Genomic DNA, 20,000 nt, shown 5'->3' on the forward strand with positions numbered 1-20,000 from the left:
AGTGAATATTTGACATCCTGCAACATTTAACTGAGTTTAGTAATTTAGCAGATTACAGTTAAATGTTGCAGTGATGTTCCTTCTATCTATGGCAACATAAAACAAAAGAAATGAATATAATAAGTTGATAGCTTAAATAAACCTTTATACCATTACATTTATCACAACAAGCAGTCAGAATCGCATTATAGTACAAATCGGCTACACATACACCGTACATCAATAATCGCAGCATTAACATGTCTGAAACACGTCAAACACAAACATCCACATTTCTCTCTTCCCCTTAGTATAAAGTCGCTGACCTGAAACAAGTCATACATTCATCTCCCTTCGCCTGATGCTTATACGAGCCGCTCTTCTTAAAACCTCTTCCGTATTTACCTCCTTGCCTTTCCCTCTATTTATATGAGCTACTGTTTTCAAGACTTGTTCATTTATCTCCCTACCCCTCCCTTCTCCTTGTACGATCCACTGATCCTTACCCTCTCACTGATCTTGAGATTTATACATTCATCTTCTCTCTCCCTGCCACTTGCTGAACTTGAGAATCCCCTCCATCAATCTTCTTCCCTCCCCCTCCTAGTACGAACAGCTGATCTTGAGACATCCCCCACACTGTACTTCTTCCATTCCCTTGCCTAGTACGAACCCCTGATCTTGAAACATCCCCTACAATAATCTTCTTCCCTCCCTCTGTTTAGTGCGAACCTCTTGAGATATGTCCCGTTCTTATTCCCTTCCCTCCCCCTGCTTAGTACGAGCCGCTGATCATCCTGAAGCACCGTCCCGACGGAACGGTTCGTGTGAAAGGTTTGCTGGGAAAGGTTTTCGACGCTATCAGAGAGAGGACGAATTTCACGTAAGGAAGCGACTGTGCTAGTCTGATTTAAGAGTAAGAACCTGTTTTTTTTTTATATTCCGGATGTCATTATCATAGTGGTAAGCAATTACAACAATAACTGTCATCATTAAAGAATCAATTTCGCTAACACTTCTATTAACACATACAGGAACATCACAGTTACCAATGGTAATCCGATAGTCTTCATATACCACTATAGCCATCATACTTATCACCAATCCCACATCATCACACCACTCCTCCCCGCCCAAGGTCCACGTGCCGGCGAGTGCGAGATGGCCAATGGGGAGCCAAAGTGGGCAACGAGTGGACGGGCATGATCAGAGAGGTATCTGACGGGACCGCCGATGTCGCTGTGGCTCCGCTGGCGATTACCCTCGAGCGCAGCGCCGTCGCCGAGTTCCTCTTCAGCGTCGTGGCATCGAGGTCTCAGGGTCTTGGTCGAGTTATGTTGATGGTGGAAGGATTATGCTTTACGAGGTTTATAGATGAATACTGTATGGGAAAGGAAAGGAATGTACGAAGCATTCTTAATGATTCTTGGAGAATCTTGGGAGTTTATTTTTCTCTTATATATGTACTAACATATTTATGCATAATATATACATATATATATACATATATATGCATATTTATATATGTTTATATAAATATATATACATATATATACATACATATATACATATAATATGTGTGTGTATGTACTATATGTATATATATACATATATATACATATGATATGTATATCATATAGATGATACATATACATATAAACACACACACACACATATATAGACGGCCACCATCAGTCGATGTCGACTTTGGCATTACTGACTATGCCCTGCCTGGGCGAAATGATATGAAAATGGCCCCTCTCACGATGTATATGTATATGTAAATATATATATATATGTATATATATATGTATGTATATATATGTGTGTGTGTGTGTGTGTGTGTGTGTGTGTGTGTACACACATAAATACATACATAGTTCTTGCTTTCATTGTTTCTCAGTGGTTTCTCCCACAATGCTTTTTTTCTTTTTACTCAAATATAATGCAAACACACTGGATTTTTTCGGCTTACGTCCTCAGATCACTTTGGGTCCTATAGATATATTAATATTTTTTCTAGTTATGTATTTCTCTTTTTCCAATCATTTAATCAATTTGACTCTGATTGAAATTTACAGATTTACCTCTTCTTAACGCGCCCGTTATAAAGATTTTAAAAATGATAAGAACAGAACAAGCCACAAACTTTAATCATCGGAACGACAGCATATGAATGTTTTTCAGTTATGGAATAGCAATGAGACGACCGTCCAACGAGGATTACATATGGACTGTTTACACGAAGCAATTCGAGCGAGGCGTCTGGGGGATGATCGTGACCGTAGCTCTGGTTTCGGGTGCGGCGTTGTATGTTGTCTCTCGGTGGTCCAAGAACGAACGCGAAGTCCATCTCTCGGAATCGTTTTTCACCGTCGTCGGCTTTCTGTTTGGCCAAGGTGGCGTTGTTTTCAAAGTTGTCAGTGGGGTTGTTGGGTAGTTATGTCGTTTATGTGCTCTCTCAATATGCATACATGGATATTGGATATTGGATTGAAATGTAGCTGCGCTTCCAGTGTTGGGGGGTTTCGAGGCTTCGCTTGCTTTGTGTTTTGACTCGTTCCATTCTCTCTCATTTCCTCAGGTACAACTCTAGGGTTTCAGACAGTAGCGGGGAGAACAGTGATGTTGACAGCCCTGTTGCTACAAGCAATTTCTCTTGCATACTACACCAGCAACATGGTCTCAGCTCTCACCGTCGGCCCTTCGCTTCCGGCCCTGAATGACCTGCGGGATGTCCACAACGACCCGGCAATCACATTCGGCTTCGTCAAGGGCACCGCAAACACGGCCGATTTCAGGGTTAGTTGTGCATTATGCTTGGAACTCTTCGCATTACGTTTTCGGTGTTGAACTTTATTATATTTTCTCATAGAATTGGCCAAGTGACCAGATATTTGCACACCAAATAAAAGAAAAACAAATAAGTGAAACCGTTGTACCCGTTCCTTCAGGACTCGAGCAACCCGCTGCTCCAGGAGGTATGGCGCAACATAGAGGAGGAAGACCTGAGTCCTACAACGACGGCAGGAATGGAACGTGTCCGGGAGGATGAATATGCCTTGATGGTGTGGGAACTCTTCTTCGACATAAACTACGGACATGACTGTCGTTTGTTCATGCTCCCGGCACGTTACTTCTTGACATACACCTCCTTCGCCTTCCCAAAGGACTCGCCTCTTGTTCCTCTCATGAACAAACTGTACGGTGCTCCTTGCTTGTTGATGTCCTGATGTCCTAGTAAGATTATGATGATTATTACTGTTATTTATTTTATCATTATTAATACGATTAAGACAAAATTGCATTCACATTTATCAATCCCATCTCTTCCTCGACAGGATCCTCGACATCGTCTCCTCGGGTCTCCTCAGGAAATGGTGGATGGAGATGAGCTACTCCGCCACCGACTGCAGTGCCCTTGAAGCGGCGCCCATCGAGCTGAAGACGGTGCTCACGCCCTTCCTCTTGCTCGGCCTCATTGCCCTTTTTTCGCTGGGGATTCTGGCCGCAGAACGTTCTCTCTGCCGGGTAAGGACTTCTGCCCCGCAAAGGAAATACAGCAGGGTCCCGAAGGAATAGGTGTAAACAATAAAGTTAGGAAAGAATGGAACTGAAAGAGAGTGGCTGGGCTGCACCCCCCCCCCTCCCCTTTTGTATGTTTTAACACGGCTAATTGTCCGATTGACTCTTAAGAATAAAACTTAATTTGAAAAAATACTCTGTTAACATAGTTTTTGTCACTGTTCGCATCCAGTCAGTTTTTTTATTGCTAAATGTTCAGAGATTATAAGTTGTATACTTCATTTCTGTACGTTTGTGAAGTACATACCTTCAAAATACAGGATATTAAAAAAGAATGTAACTACATTTTTAGTAATGATTTGATAAATCACGGCATTCGACAGCTATGATCTACACCATCATAAATCAGCAATGTTATAGTAGTTTTATACCAAACATTATTTCATGCAATGATAATGTAGACAAAAAAGAAACGTGATCAAAACTTTTTTAACTATGCATGACTGTCTTTTCATAGGTAACAATATGAATATTTGCTGCGGATCTAATGGGCCACATCTGTATTCTTCGTCTGCCACTCGAAATCTGTTTACAAAATTGATAAAAATACATAATCGTAATTTAACACCTTTATTTTTTTCTTACTCCTCTTTATCTAGGCAAGTCTGCATAGATTTTTACATCGCTAGTCTTCAGAGTGTTAACCTGTTCATCATAGCAATAAATGTGTTTACATTTTCAATATATGACATTACTTAACTAATGCACATTTAGTCATAGAAATATGCGTATACTCTAATATTCAGTTTTCTGGACACTGGTCTATTAATCTGTACATATTTGTAGTTCATTCTTGTGTGATGGCAATTTCTATTAAGCTATATCTGTATCGTAACGCCGTATCATGCTTTGAAATATTGATTTCTTTACTCTCTCACACACATGTACATATGTGTACACACACACACACACACACACACACACACACACACACGCACACACACACACACACGCACACACACACACACACATATATATATGTGTGTGTGTGTGTGTAATATATTTATCTATTTGTATATAATTTCTTACGGTCTATTAGATTTCTATTCTTGGCTGTCGCACACCCAAGAGTACCCTTTTTCAATCACATTCTTCCTCTCGTATAGAGTTTTTAATAATCTTTAACTTGGAATTTACGTCTATACATATCAGCATCGAATATGCCCTTAACAAAGCCTCTTTAACTTTACTGTATTCTTTAACGATCTCGTCAGGCAAAGACACATACGTCTGAAGTGCGTAACCTCTCTATAAGTATCCTAAACAGATATAATAATCGCATTCTTGCCAATTATGCAAATCTGGTAACCTTTCAAACCGCTGTAAGTACGAATCGGAAATACTACTCGAATTGTGTGTATCGTTTGAATCGACGCATAACTTTAGCAACAGAAAGTTCGTTTGTTCTTTGCCTTTCAGCAGCTGCTAACTCTATCTTTAATTTCTTAGCTTCACGTTCCGCAGCCCGCTCTTCGCTTTCAGCATTTTCTGCAGCGGTTTTCATTTCTTATTCTACAAGTCTTTGTACAGCGTCAGGACTTGTGTCGAGCGCCTGAACCTCTCTCATTAACAATATTACTCATCATGGAAATTCACACTAGATAGAAATAGAAACAAATACACATCAGTGGATTATGAAAGAACGAAAATACATGGTCATGATATGGTCATGAGATATCAACAGCTCTTAAATATATTTGCATAAACACACACACACACACGCACACATACACACACACTTACACACACACACGCACGCACACACACACACACACATATATATATATAAATATATATTTGTATATACATGATAAGAATCAGGGAACGTAAGCGGTGATAGAAGTAAAAGTTTCATCAATTTGTTATTGCGAAGCATATTCTTAGAAAATAGAGGGCTTGGCCCCCTAACCCCTTTCAGGAGAGCTGCCTCCCCCTCCATCCCCCGCCTGGTCTGCAAAATCTTCATCTCATATGTTGCGGCATGATGGAGCCTGAGCAAATATCTGGATCTCACACCGATAATTTCTTGCTTTGATCAATAAATCGTCATTAAGTCGTCAGAATCCTCGTCGTCAGTGTTGGCAAAAAGTGCGAACATTAACAATCTATCTCTTATGTTATTTTCCATGATATTTTCCATATGTATAAGTATATATATACATAACTGTACAGATCTACAGTCTTGTGTATCAAAAGCACTTTATTGCCACCTGGCAGCGGACCGACATGGCAGTAACTCGGCGTGGCAAAATAGTGGCTCCAGACTGTCTAGGGGTTAAGGGCGAAGGAGCACGTTAAACACAGCCTAACCATGACAGAACTGATTTGAAATTCAACTGACTTCCCTTGAGTTTAGCTTTGATTGTCACGTAATTATCTATTGCATAACTTATTGGCTCTAAAGACTGGTCTCTAATCTCTATTGTCACGTCATGACCAAGTGCAATTCCCATTGGCTCCTTTGATTTCCCTCGCTTACGTCATCCGCTATAATTTGGTCCGATTGTTTCGTCGCTTCCTCGATTTGACGTCATTTTCTCCCGGTACGTGTCCAGGAATTTTTTAGATTTACATCCTCTCTACTACCCTTATTCTTAGTTTGCAAAGGAAATTCTATAGAAATAAAGTGTCTTAGAATGTTACGTTCTATCGAATGGCAAAGATTCAGATTCTTCATTTCCAATAATACTGCCGGATGTTTTATTTTCACTTATTTAATCTAACACCGTTTTGCAAGACAAACGAAGAGATAACAGATAGTCTTGCCGCCAAACTTCTGCTTAGAAGTAATTCACGATCGCCCGGCCTCACTGGCGCTTCGTGACTATCTGTTATCTCTTCGTTTGTCTTGTTATAAATTAAATAACTGAAAATAAAAGTGAGACTTGTAATATGTTATATAAATTATATTTCCAAAAATATAGTGTGACACTAGGGAAAAAGGACCACTGGTTATCTATCGATCAACTGTGAATTATTTTTGTCTACTGATGTCTTATGGTGAATGTGGATAGGGGATATAGGGTTTTAGTGTTCATAGCTGATATTTGATTAGCAACAAATGTGGGGAAAACCTGTAGTAGTAGTAGTAATACAATAAATAAATATTAATTTCGACGAGAAATGTGTAACTCGAAATACCGTCTGGAGTTAACTCTTGTTAGTAAAGGACAGAATAATAATGTTATTGTTCTATAAGTAACACTTTATGCTCAAAGTAAGATAATTATTTAAATTATGTTTACAATTAACCGTGAATTGAGCAACAAATTATGGTTTCCTTCTATTTGTAATAAAACAACAGTATAAACAGTTTAAACAACGTATCTAAAAAAACACAATTTCTGGATAAAAAACAAATTTATATTTTTGTTTCCTTCCAGTATTGTAGTTGTAAAACCTTAACTAAGAAACAGAAGCTCAATATTTTTCTTAATTGTTTATATTATTGTTATAACAAGAAGAAGGGAGTTAAATTTTTATTGTTAAGGTTACTATATCAATTGCAAACATCTATTTATTTTTCTCTCTATATCGGTATTGCTAATTGTAATTATTTTAAATATAAAAAGTAGCATGCTATAATATTAACATTCTCTCATTATCAAGATCCATAGAATACAAGGTCTGATCATCTTCCACCGCGGACTCAAAAGCTGTCATCTCCTTACTTGCAAATAGCCCGTCGCTTCTCGTCCGGGATTTAGTGCCGGACGTCTCGAGTTCCTGACGTCATCGTTTGAAGAGGCGGAGCCTATCATCTGACTGAGAAATGGCTCGGCATCCTTGCGTCTGTGCCTGCGTGACACTGATTCGTCCCTAGAGCCCGTCCTTGCACATCTTAACCAATTCCAGGCGTTAACATTGCGCGCTCTCAAAAAAAAAAAAAAAAAAAAAAAATCGTTGCCTACAGGATCGTATATATAAAGCAAATTATTTTCATGAATACAAAATGTTTTATATATTGTGTATACCTTATATAATATTTAGCTCAACGAAATTATAAATTTAGATTATCTGTGAATACTGTTTTGATAGTAGGTCTTTAACCTCTAGTAATGAACATATGATTGGATTCTGACATTACTCGGAAACACTGCTAACAGCGAGGCACAATGGAGGCATATTTCTTTTTTATCCACAGTCGAGATGCCTTGCATGTAATTACCTGATTTATTTGGGTAGTTGTATAATTGTTCATATATGCTCATTGTAACAGGCAGCTCATGAATGGATAAAATAAAGAAGGCAGGGGAAAGTGAACATATACGGAAAATAAAAATAAAGAGAGGGACAAATATGAACTGACGACTGAATAGAGAGAGAGAAAGAAAGAGAGGAAGAGAGAGAGAAGGAAAGAAGGGAAGGAGAAAAGGAAGGGAAGAAGAACGAGAGAAAGGAGAGACAATGAGAATAAGAGAGACAACGAAAATAAGAGAGAGAGAGAAAGGAGAGAGAGACAGAGAAAGGGGAGAGAGACAGTAAGAAAGAGAGAAAGATACAGAGAAGAGTATGACATGTCATATATGCAAAGATATATAGATATATATATATGCATACATATACACATATATTTGCACATTTGTATGCATATATATAAATATGCATATGTGCATACTGATAAGTATCCACATAAATAACAAGTCGGAATGTAATGCGTTTCGTAAATTCAATTTCCAAAAATATAATTCAACATCAGCTAAGGCAATTATTACTATATCGATCACCTGGCAATTGATAACAATAGTCGATATATAATATATTTGACGAATATAATTTCCAAAAATATAACAGCAAGTGCGTGTGCTTGTTTTACCACAACCGATCAACTGTTACTTATTTCTGTCTACTGATGTCTTTTGGTGAATGTGGATATGGGATATAGGGTTTTATTGTTTACAGTTGATATTTCATTATAAACAAATGTGGGGAAAGGTAACTGTAGTAATAGTAGTAATACAAATAAATATTAATTTGGACGAGAAATGTGTAACTCGAAATACCGTATGGAGTTAACTCTTGTTAGTAAATGACAGAATAATAATGTTACTGTTATATAACTAACACTTTTGTATGCTCAAAGTAACGTACTACTAGTAATACCGTTAGAGAATTTTAAAATTATGTTTACAATTAACAGTGAATTGAACAACAAAATATGGTTTCCTTCTATTTGTATTAAAACAACAGTATAAACAGTTTAAAGAACGTATCTCAAAAAAACAATTTCTAGATAAAAAAGAAATTTATACTTTTGTTTCCTTCCAGTATTGTAGTTTTAAAATCTTAACTAAGAAACAGAAGCTCAATATTTTTCTTAATTGTTTATATTATTGTCTCGAGTTCATGACGACATCGTTTGGAGAGGCGGAGCCTATCATCTGACTGAGAAATGGCTCGGCATCCTTGCGTCTGTGCCTGCGTGACACTGATTCGTCCCTAGAGCCCGTCAGTTGTTCTCTTAGAAATTTCATATCTATCTTGATAAATATCTTAAAGAAAATACATTTTACAAGTTAAAACAAACTGAAAAATCCTTGCACATCTTAACCAATTCCAGGCGTTAACATTGCGCGCTCTCAAAAAAAAAAAAAAAAAAAAAAAAAAAAAAAATCGTTGCCTACAGGATCGTATATATAAAGCTAATTATTTTCATGAAAACAAAATGTTTTATACATTGTATATACCTTATATAATATTTAGCTCAACGGAATTATAAATATTCACCATAAGATTGGATTCTGACAATACTCGGAAACACTGCTAACAGCGAAGCACAATGGAGGCCTATTTCTTTTTTATTCACAGTCGAGATGCCTCGCATGTAATTACCTGATTTATTTGGGTAGTTGTATAATTGTTCCTATATGCTCATTGTAACAGGCAGCTCATGAATGGATAAAAGAAAGAAGGCAGGGAAAGTGAACATATACGGAAAATAAATATAAAGAGAGAGACAAATATGAACTGACGACTGAATAGAGAGAGAGAGAAAGAGAGGAAGAGAGAGAGAAGGGAAGAAGGGAAGAAGAAAAAGAAGGAAAGAAGAACGAGAGAAAGGAGAGACAATGAGAATAAGAGAGACAATGAAAATAAGAGAGAAAGAGAAAGGAGAGACAGAGAAAGGGGAGAGAGACAGTGCGAAAGAGAGAGATATACAGAGCTGAGTATGACATGTCATATATGCATATATATATATATATATATATATATATATATATATATATATGCATACATATACAAATATATTTGCACATTTGTATGCATATGTGCATACTGATAAGTATGCACATACATGACAAGTCGAAATGAAATGTGTTTTATAACTTCAATTTCCAAAAATATAATAAAACATCAGCTAAGGCAAATATTACTACATCGATCAAATGTTAATAGTTAACAATAGTCGAATTGTAATGTCTCTTATAAATTTTATTTCCAAAATTATAATGACCTCAGAAGCACGTCAGTATATAATTTTTTTTTTTTTTTTTTTTTTTTTTTTTAATTTCTTGGCTATCAACCAGCGGCACATGGCCAAGGTTATTAAGCCAATGGATCCTATTTATTCTATCAATCTATATAAGGTCATAAAGTTTTGTCTCCCTTAGAAAAGCAATTACTTTAGTTATTATTTTTTCATTATCGGATAATAGATTTGATGTTGTGAATGGTATATTGTTTATTCTGCAGTAATTTTTTATGGTTTGTCTGTTATTATTGAATTTATGGCAGGTTATGAGGATATGGGCTATTGTAAGATGGCTTGTGCAATGGGGGCATTGTGGAGGGAATCTTTTTTCGATGTATGGTGTGAGGTGGGTGAGTCTTGTGGCGTTTGTTCTTAGGCGTGCCAACACCACCTCTTCTCTTCTTTCTCTTCTGTGGGAGGTGTCCCACGGGTCTATTGTGTTCTTGATTTTGTTTGTGAGTTGGAGGTTGGTCCACTCACTTTGCCACAGGAGATGTATTTTTGCTTTTATAAGAGACACAAAACACCTGAGATTTGTACGAATTGTGGTAATGTCCAAATCGTCAGTTGACCCGGCTAATTTGTCAGCCTGTTCATTGCCATGGATACCAGAGTGGCCTGGTACCCATATTAGCTTGATTGATTTATTGGCACCGTGTAACTTACGAAGGTTTCTAAGGATTTAATAGCTTTAAGTGAACTTAATGAATCGGAGAAAATAACTATTCTATCGTGGGTCGTCGATAGAGCAAAATCAATAGCTTTGTCAATGGCAAAAAGTTCAGCAAGAAAGATCGATGTATGATTCGGCAGTCTAAACTTTAGTTCACATTCAGTCGACCATACACCCGCACCCACACCCTCATTTGTCTTGGAGCCGTCGGTATATATATGAAAAAAGGATAAATGCTTAATAAGGATCTCTCTAAACCGCTGGTGTACCTCACCCTCCGGCGCCATGGCCTTAGCTGATGGAAGCCAAGCTTCCATGATGGAAAAATTGGGTGTTTCCCATGGCGCTATGTTTGACTGAACCAGGGTATCAATAGTAGAGAGATCTATACCGACTTTCTCGACGAGGTCGTGGAGTCTTGTGGCAAAGGGCCTAATGCCTCCATTGCCATTGGGATGGCTCGGGTATCGAGCCACCTTAGCGGCATAGGTCAGGGCTAATTGGCCGCGTCTGAGTCGGAGGGGAGGTACTCCTGACTCCACCTCAAGACGCTCGATCCGAGTGCACTTCAGGGCTCCAAGACACACACGTAAACAGGCATTCTGCACAGCATCCAATCCTTTCAAACTTGTTTTCGATGCCGAATCATACACGATTGACCCATAATCTACTTTAGACCTAACCAGGGCTTTATATATCATTAGCAAAGACTTCCTATCAGCTCCCCATTTATTACCAGCAATGCACTTTAATAAATTTAGTGCTTTTTGACATTTATTCTTTAACTGACCAATGTGGTCTTTCCTATTAAGTCTACAATCAAAGAGTAGACCAAGAAATCTAGCAGAATTTTGAATGGGTATTGGGTGGTTATCTAAAGTTAGTCTGATATTTGGTATCTTTCTATGTGAAAAAATTACCCCAATACTCTTTCTAATGGAAAACTTAAAACCCCACTGGAGGCCCCAGTTATGAATCATATCCAATGCGAGTTGGATACGATTTGCCGAGAACTCTGCATTGTTGCTGGAATGCCACAATGCACAATCATCGGCGTACAGTGAGTATTTAAGATTTCGAGGGGGAGCTGGTAGGATGTCATTAATCATACATAGAAATAATGTTGGCGACAAGACACTTCCTTGTGGGACCCCGTTTGCCTGGACAAAAATGTCCGAAAAAGTGACATTGTCGGCAAAAAGTTTGACAGAGAACGTTCTGTCAGAAATGAAATTTTGAATAAAACAAGGCAAGTTTCCACGTAATCCGAAAGCATAAAGTTTTCTGAGTAGGCCATATCGCCATGTCATGTCGTAGGCTTTTTCTATATCTAAAAATACTGAAATCAAAAAATCTTTTTTGGCAATTGCCTCTTGAATATGACTGTCCAGCTTTACTAGTTGATCGAGAGTTTGGCGTCCCTTTCGGAAGCCGCACTGCTCGTCAACTAGTAAATTACTGCTATTTAAAAAATGCAATAGCCTACTATTAACAATTCGTTCCATGACCTTGCATAAGCAACTTGTCAACGCAATTGGTCGGTAGGAGATGGCAGTTCTGGGATTACCCCCTCCTTTCAATACAGGAATGATGTGGGCGAAGTGCCATGAGTTTGGAAAAGTGTGGCTTTTCCAAATTTCATTGTACACTTCTAGCAACTTAATCATGTCATCATGATTAAGATGCTTCATCATCTCATATCGAATCTCATCGGGGCCCGGGGATGTTCCTCTACAGGCTTCTAGGGCTCGGACAAGCTCATTCATTGTTAGGTCTTTATTATAATCAAAGTCATCTCCTGTGGCAAAGTGAATACGCTGCAGCTCAGCGGCTTCCTTGGTGGGCAGGAAAGCAGGATGGTAGTTTGCTGAGCTGCTTGTATAAGAGAACTGCCTGGCGAGTACATTAGCAATGTCTTTTGGTGAATCGAAATTTGTTCCCTCGTGGATGATGTTTTTAATTTTGCAGGATGTTTTGTTTTTATTAATTTTTTTGACAGTGGACCAGTGTATTACTATTGATTGTAGAGACAAAGCTACGCCAGGAGTCTCTTTTAGCTTGTCTAATTACTCTACGAGCCCTAGCTCTTGCTAGTTTGTAGTTGCAAAAGTTCTCATTATTGATGTTATTTTTGAAAAGCCTGTAGGCCTTATTGCGTCGGCACAGCGCCCTGCGGCAATCTGGTGTCCACCATGGAACTCTATGCTTAACGCTATCTGTCGAAGTTTTAGGAATGGATAGCAAAGCTGCTTCTAAAATCGAATTCTGAATATTGTTTACTTTATCATCAATGGTTTCTCCAACAAGTTCGAGCTTGACGCTCCTTGTGAAGGCGACCCAGTCTGCTCTTTTTACGTTAAATTTAGGCGCTGAAGGCGTTCTTGCTGTGTCGCATGAATATTTAATCAAAATAGGAAGATGATCGCTTCCCAACGAGTCGTCAATGGTGTGCCACAGGCACTTGGCTGCTACTGATGACGAGACCAGTGATAAGTCTATAAAGCTCAAATTCCCGGTATTATCGTCTACCCGTGTTGGGCTACCATCGTTCAGAAGGACTAAATCAGAGTCGTTAATCAGCTTAACTACTTGCTCACCTCTACCATCCGCCCGCAGGGAACCCCATAATGTATGATGAGCATTAAAATCACCTAAAATTACTTTATTTTGTGGCAGACTATCCTGAAGAGCAAAGAGCTCATCATAAATTACCACTTTATCAGGGGGACAATAAACCGAACATGTAGCCAGATACGTGTTATTGATTTTTACTTTGCATGCGACAACCTCCAAAGTAGAATCAATAATCACTTCTGTAAAAGGGAGGCTTTGGTGGATGTACATGGCGACTCCGCCTCCACCCCTACCCTCACGATCCTTCCGACACAAATGGTAGTTTCTGAGTGATACGACCTCGTCGCAGACGAGGTTGTTTAAGTGTGTTTCTTGTAAGACTATAATATCGGGAGCATAGGACGAGGCTAATAATCTGAGGTCGTTTACTTTAGATCTAATACTTCGACAGTTCCATTGTATAATGGTTAACGCGATGATTACGTTTTATGGGGTTTGGAAGTGCCTTGTCCGCCAGTTTTAATTTTCTTTTTCTGGGAGGGAGGTTCGTCCTCCTCTCCCTCGCTACCCAGGGGCCTTCCATGGGTATTTTTGGAGACAGTAGCCTCCATGTCCTGCGTCTCGCTGCCAGGGAGACGCCCGGTGGAAGATGATCTACTTCGAGAAGCAGACCAAACACCAGACGAAGTCCTAGCAGGAGCCGCCTGGACGAGAAGGTGCGATCCAGACTGTGTTTTGGTATCATCCTCCTTATGATGCTGCTGCTTTTGCTGGGTTGATTCAGCAATTTGTTGAATTGTATCTTTCAATTCTTTGATTTGACTCATTAATTCCTTGACCGTTTCCTTTAATTCAGCAATTTCTTTATCCTTAGCTGCAAGTTCCTGACTGATGCCGTTTGCACTGGAAGTGTTGTTAGTTGCTGCTGAGGCGTAGGAAGTATTGGGTTTGTTGGTCAAGCCTTCAACTTTCCTCTTGGCTTCACGGTAACTAACATCATGTCCTCTCATGTATGCTAATATTTCAGTCTCCTTCTTCAAGCTGCTGCACTCGGCAGAGCCAGATTGATGGGGACCTCCACAGTTAGCACACTTGAGCGTTTTCTCAGTACATACAGCAGTGTCATGTTCTCCAGCACATTTACCACAAGTAAATTTACTAGTATCTTTGTCATTGCATCGTAATGAGGTGTGTCCAAATTTTTGGCATCTATTACAGCGCATAGGTTTTTGAATGTAAGGTCGCACTTGGACACGTTCATATCCAACCGTGACATACTCAGGAATTTTACTCAAAGCAAAGGTCAAAAAGCACAATCCGGTTTTTGTTCGCACATTCCCGTCTTTCTTGGTCATGCAGTTCACGTCCACTACGCTTTGGTCCTTCATATTTTCCAGAATTTCACTCTCCTCCATTGTCCTCAAATCCCTGCTAAAGATTACTCCCTTGCAGGTATTGGGGCCAATGGGGATAGTTACGTTGACCTTCAAATCATGAATCTGCGTCAGTTTAAGCAAGTCCTTAATCTGGGAGTTGAATAGCACTTTTACAAGGAGGCTACCATCTCGCAATTTCTTGACAAAATCAAAATCGCCGTCCACTTGACCATCAAGGACCTTCTTGATGATGAAGGGGCTCACATTCAAAAGCGATTGATTTTCATTCACGCATTTGACAGTCAGATACCTTGCATTCTGTGGAGGGATGGAAAAGAATCGTCGTTCACGTTTGTCAGCAGTAGGGGTTCCGTTGTTCAAGGTCGTATTGGTCGTAGGCGAGTCATGGGTCGTACCCCCTCCTTGAGGAGGAGGAGGGTTGTTAGCCGCGGGATCAATCATGCTGGGTATCGGACCGAGTCCGACCCCTGGGCCCGTGCCCGTTGTCCTGAAGGGACCAGTTAACCCTTAACTATTGTTAATCAACCTAACAGCAATAGCTAAGAGAAGAGTGTGGCAGTTTCCGTCCTCTACCCCCCCAGTGGAAGCCTGGTTGCGTTCTCCAGTACCAAAGAGGGATCGAGTTATGTGGAAGACACCTCCTTACCGCCGAACTTGCCTAGTGCGAAGGGCGGTAATTCGATGCCCACCCCCCAAGCGAATACGGGAGCCCACAAGGGTACTCCGGTAGGCTCAGGGAAGTCACATGAAGAGAGGAAGAGAATTCAGAATAAAGAAAAAGTGCGCCCAAAGGACGCCCCAGACTACTGGGCCTCCCTACCCAGGGGTCAAAGCCCGTAAGGGCTACCCTGGTGTAGAAGAGAGCTGCGGGTCTGAGGTGGGGTGCTGACTACGCCTACTGTAGTCTCGTGTGACCTGCAAAATCAATGCACTGAAGGTGCAGGCAAAGCACAAAATGCTGAAAAAATCAGATTTACTCTACGTAAATTACCCCGGACACCAGGGTAATTCCTGTGGCACAAGGCTTGGGTCTATTGCTGCTGCGTCTGAAAAGAGAGAGGTCCGAGCTGGTCAAAGTCTCGTTCACGAGTGAGTATATAAAAGCAACTCAACTGTTTGTTATTTCTGTCTACTGATGTCTTATGGTGAATGTAGATATGGGATATAGGGTTTTATTGTTCACAGTTGATATTTCATTTGCAACAAATATGGGGAAAGGTAACTGTAGTAGTAGTAGTAATAGAAATAAATATTAATTTGGACGAGAAATGTGTAACTCGAAATACCGTGTGGAGTTAACTCTTGTTAGTATATGACAGAATAATAATGTTACTGTTATATAACTAACACTTCTTTATGCTCAAAGTAACGTACTACTAGTAATACCGTTAGAGAATTTTAAAATTATGTTTACAATTAACAGTGAATTGAACAACAAAATATGGTTTCCTTCTATTTGCATTAAAACAACAGTATAAACAGTTTAAAGAACGTATCTGAAAAAACAATTTTCTAGATAAAAAAGAAATTTATATTTTTGTTTCCTTCCAGTATTGTAGTTTTAAAATCTTAACTAACAAACTGAAGCTCAATACTTTTCTTAATTGTTTATATTATTGTTATTACCAAGAAGAAGGGAGTTATATTTTTATTGTTAAGGTCACTATTTCACAATTGTAAACATCTATTTATTTTTCTCTCTATATCGGTATTGCTAATTGTAATTATTTTGAATATCAAAAGTAGCATGCTATAATATTAACATTCTCTTATTATCAAGAGTGCTTAAACCAAGACTGTGTAGTACTCTTCCTTAATAGACAAGCCGTTCAACCACTATCACTGCCCAAATTAAGGTTACAATTAGTGAGAGGGTTGGATGGAAAGGGAGGGAGTGGAGAGAGAGAGGGTGAGATAGAGGAGAGAAAGATAAACAAAAGACAGACGGAGAGAGACACTGTTCAATTATGGATGTGCTTTCAGTGATAATGTGTCGGCCTCTCATCCGAGGGGTCAGCGGTTGGCACCCTGTCCAGGCGCGAGCAGTTACATTTGTCGCCTGAAGGTTACTTCTGTGACTGGTCACCACGGAGGTAAGGACTAAACTCAGTCGAGTAATCAGCCTCTACCTCCCAGTGGAGCCATGGATAGCCTGACAGACTGTCCAAAAAAGCCGCCTTGCCGCAATGGGGGGGGGGGGGGGGGGGGACTTGAGGTCCCAATCATCTGGTGAGCTGTGCCAGAGGGCTATCCATATTGGAGGGGTCACAAAATGGCTTCCTGGTTCAAGGCTTAAGAGAGGGGATGGTGCACTCACCTGTGGTTCATTCCAGCTTAGACCAGGGAGAACTCTCTTACGTGTGTTGGCCGTGCATGGCATCCCGTTTTACTAGGAGACGAGTCGTGGATGCTGCATGCTGTGCCTTGCAGCTAGCAACACACAACTTTGGTCCTCTTATTATTATTACTAGCGTTATTATTACTATTATTTTGATTATTATCATTATTACTATCATCACCATCATAATCACCACCACCACCATCAAGCATTGACTCACATGGTCTTTTTGTGTTTTAAATGTTTATTATGCATTTAATTTATGCTAGTATTTATAAGTCTTCTTTTATCTTTATAAAGCATGTTTTCCATTAATAGTCCAAAATCTACGAGACAAGAATCATGCTCTCATGTTCCTTCGCATTTAACATTCTTTACTTAGTTGAACATTTAATTAAAAAAAGTCAAGGGGTGCTCATTAGCATTACATTGATCTTAAAAAAGCATACGGCAGAATCCACAGTGAAAAATGTTCCTTGATATTCTACATTATCTGTGTACGCGTCGCCTACTAGACGTACCCAAGGTCTATATAAGTATATAAGGATGCAATTTACACGAAACTTTTAACCCCGTCAAGCGCATCATCGTGTATGAACGAATCTCTTATCCGTTTCCACCCGCGAAATGCCTTTTTGAAACAGACATGTGTTTGGTTAACAATATACAATAGGATATATACACACACATCCATAAATAGAGGAATAGAAAGGGAGAAAGGGAGGGAAAGATGAAAGGAGAGAAGGGGGAGAGGGAGAGATGAATAACAATTTATGCACATTTTGTTCATATGTATCCTACTTGCATGTAAATGGCTAGCTTGATGCTAAATGAACTGAATTTAAAAGTTTCATACATTAACCTTTTCCACCACTCCAATAAGTACCTTACATTTCTTATGTAAAACTTCTATAGCACAGGAAAAAAACAAACTGTGAAAATGTGTATTTTATTTGATACTGACTGGTATCAATAACAATTCAGAAAACAAAAACTTAAAAGATTACATTAACAATCATTAAAAGGTACAGTATCCATATACATAACATATGGACCATTAATATAGGTTTTATCAAAACTGCTTCTTTCATCCTTTTCATATCCAAGTTCTTGAGTTCCTACGAAATATATGTCAAATATCTCGCATCGTGGATTCTATCTTCACCTACGCATTTAAATCCCTAAATCCCCAGATCGTTGCGAAAGGCCGCCATCTGGACGTCTTGAAGGCGTGTCGAGCAGCGTCTTCAGAGGACGACGGGTCATGTGCTTTATAATGATAAGGAGGTACAATACGGCCGAAGCAGCACGTGACCTGACCTGGCACCTCGCACTGTAGGTTCGTCTTCATCTTGATCTGGGGAGGCTCGTCCAGCTCCGACCACCAAGCGAGGCACTGGTCGTGGGTCGTACACGTGCACGTTTGGCTGTCGCTGTCTCTCCAAGTCTTCGTCAAGGGTAAAGTTTTTGAAGCAACCAATACCCTTGAAACTTCTGAAGCATTTGAAATACTTGAAAAGTTCGCCGTGCCTGGCATTACTGAAGCATCTGAAACGTTTGGAACCGGTAACGGTTGGTTATCTAGAGATTGCGGAACCACCTGTATGAAATTGCTGTGACTGTTCTCACTATATATTCTATCATTCGGGGCGTTCACATGAGACGGGTTAGTCCTGCCGACACCACTCTCTGTCAAGTTTATATTCTGATGTTTTATTTCTTCAGCGTCTGACCGGTCAAAAACCTCCTCTCGCCTACAGCAGTACTTCGTCATGAAGGGGCAAGGAAACCACTGCAAGGAGAGAAAATAAAAGTTTGACACTCATGTAAAATATAATAATTATTTTAAAACTGACAGACTGTTCTAGAGTGTAAAAAGGAGGGGGGGGGGCAGGATGAACAAAAGTTGGAAGAAAAAATACATAAACAAAAAAGAAAAAAAAGGTCCACATTACAATGGAAACTAAAAGACCTAGATCAAGGAACACAGAAAATACTTTATCATATACGTTAGACAATCTATATAATTAAATTTCTATGCAAGACTTGCAAAACTCTGTATGCATTATCTTCATATGCTTCATTGCACGTCGCAAATGCCTTTAAAGGTCTTACTTTATATTTAAAAAAATGATATAAGGGCATTATATTGGGAGTAAGGAAAAAAAACAATAGCATGGTAGGTTTACACAGGATAAGAAAACTAGACAACTCGGGGTTTACGTCAATAATAAGTTCTCTGTTAATTCGTTTGCTGTGGAGCAAGGGCCAATATCAAAGAAATTTTGTATAACATGTGGCGCCATCGTTACTTCAGATCATTTAAGAGATGCAAGTAAGGAAGAACATGGAAGAACAAAGTAAGAAACAACAGGAAACCATTAAAGATCATTCACGAACTGTGTAAACCTATCTGTCTTTGAGCAGTGAATGATCTACAGACTACCAAAGAGCTAAAATCAAACGAACCACGCGCGAATAACGTAAGAACCATTTGCTGATTAGTGCAAACCGCACACGACGACGATTAAACCACAAACCACTCGTGGGGCGTGTCTTACCCGAGCCTTAGTGACCGACTCCTCCATAATCTCAACGGCACATCGGCGGGAGCTAGGAACACATCGGCAGGAATCTTCATCTACGACCCGAAAGACCCCTGCGATCCGTGAGAAAGGGTAGTGCGCGCTGGGAAAGAGAGATACTTTTTAAAAAGGGGGGAAATGAGGTAATGAAAAAAATTATACCAATACTACTACTACAACAACTACTACTACTACTACTACTAATAACAATAATAAGAGAGACAGAGAAAGAGAGAAAGAGCGAGAGAGAGAGAGAGAGGGGGGGAGGGAGAGGGAGGGAGTGAGAGAGAGAGAGAGAGAGAGAGAGAGAGAGAGAGGGGGGGGGAGGACAGAGGAAAATATGTCAAAGCGAAGATAAATTGAAATTTAATGGATGACCTTAATCATGAAATGTGCG

At 39.5% G+C, this 20,000-nt stretch overlaps 2 protein-coding genes across 3 annotated transcripts in view; one reads left to right on the forward strand and one right to left on the reverse strand.

Annotated features, from left to right (window-relative positions):
- Positions 1-1,904: 1,904 nt before the first annotated feature.
- LOC125038753 (glutamate receptor 3.3-like) lies at positions 1,905-4,121 on the forward strand. Of its 2 annotated transcripts, XM_047632328.1 has the most exons (5): positions 1,905-2,378; positions 2,564-2,781; positions 2,934-3,181; positions 3,321-3,510; positions 4,022-4,121. In XM_047632328.1, exons 1-5 carry the CDS (start codon positions 2,156-2,158, stop codon positions 4,031-4,033), a joined length of 891 nt encoding a protein of 296 aa, XP_047488284.1. In that variant the 5' UTR covers positions 1,905-2,155; the 3' UTR covers positions 4,034-4,121. The 2 variants fall into 2 exon arrangements, with proteins under 2 accessions (XP_047488284.1, XP_047488283.1); XM_047632327.1 differs by having other exon boundaries at positions 3,321-4,076.
- A 13,832-nt stretch (positions 4,122-17,953) lies between these two features.
- The window catches only part of LOC125038722, an 8,191-nt gene continuing 6,144 nt past the window's right edge, over positions 17,954-20,000 (reverse strand). The window contains exons 3-4 of the mRNA XM_047632292.1: positions 19,580-19,706; positions 17,954-18,810 (exon numbers count right to left, since the gene is read on the reverse strand). Coding sequence (XP_047488248.1) covers positions 18,184-18,810; positions 19,580-19,706 — 754 coding nt within the window. The 3' untranslated portion in view covers positions 17,954-18,183. The remainder of the gene's footprint in view (positions 18,811-19,579; positions 19,707-20,000) is intronic.

The sequence above is a fragment of the Penaeus chinensis genome, chromosome 25, assembly GCF_019202785.1.
Source record: "Penaeus chinensis breed Huanghai No. 1 chromosome 25, ASM1920278v2, whole genome shotgun sequence".
Taxonomy (NCBI): Eukaryota; Metazoa; Arthropoda; class Malacostraca; order Decapoda; family Penaeidae; genus Penaeus; species Penaeus chinensis.

What these genes read in the sequence shown, in the direction of transcription:
- LOC125038753 (XM_047632327.1), top strand. Translation starts at nt 2,156, where the DNA reads ATGTTTTTCAGTTATGGAATAGCAATGAGACGACCGTCCAACGAGGAT. An exon ending in CGGCTTTCTGTTTGGCCAAG is followed by an intron (nt 2,379 to 2,563) that starts GTGGCGTTGTTT and finishes TCATTTCCTCAG; the next exon opens with GTACAACTCTAGGGTTTCAG. An exon ending in CAAACACGGCCGATTTCAGG is followed by an intron (nt 2,782 to 2,933) that starts GTTAGTTGTGCA and finishes CCGTTCCTTCAG; the next exon opens with GACTCGAGCAACCCGCTGCT.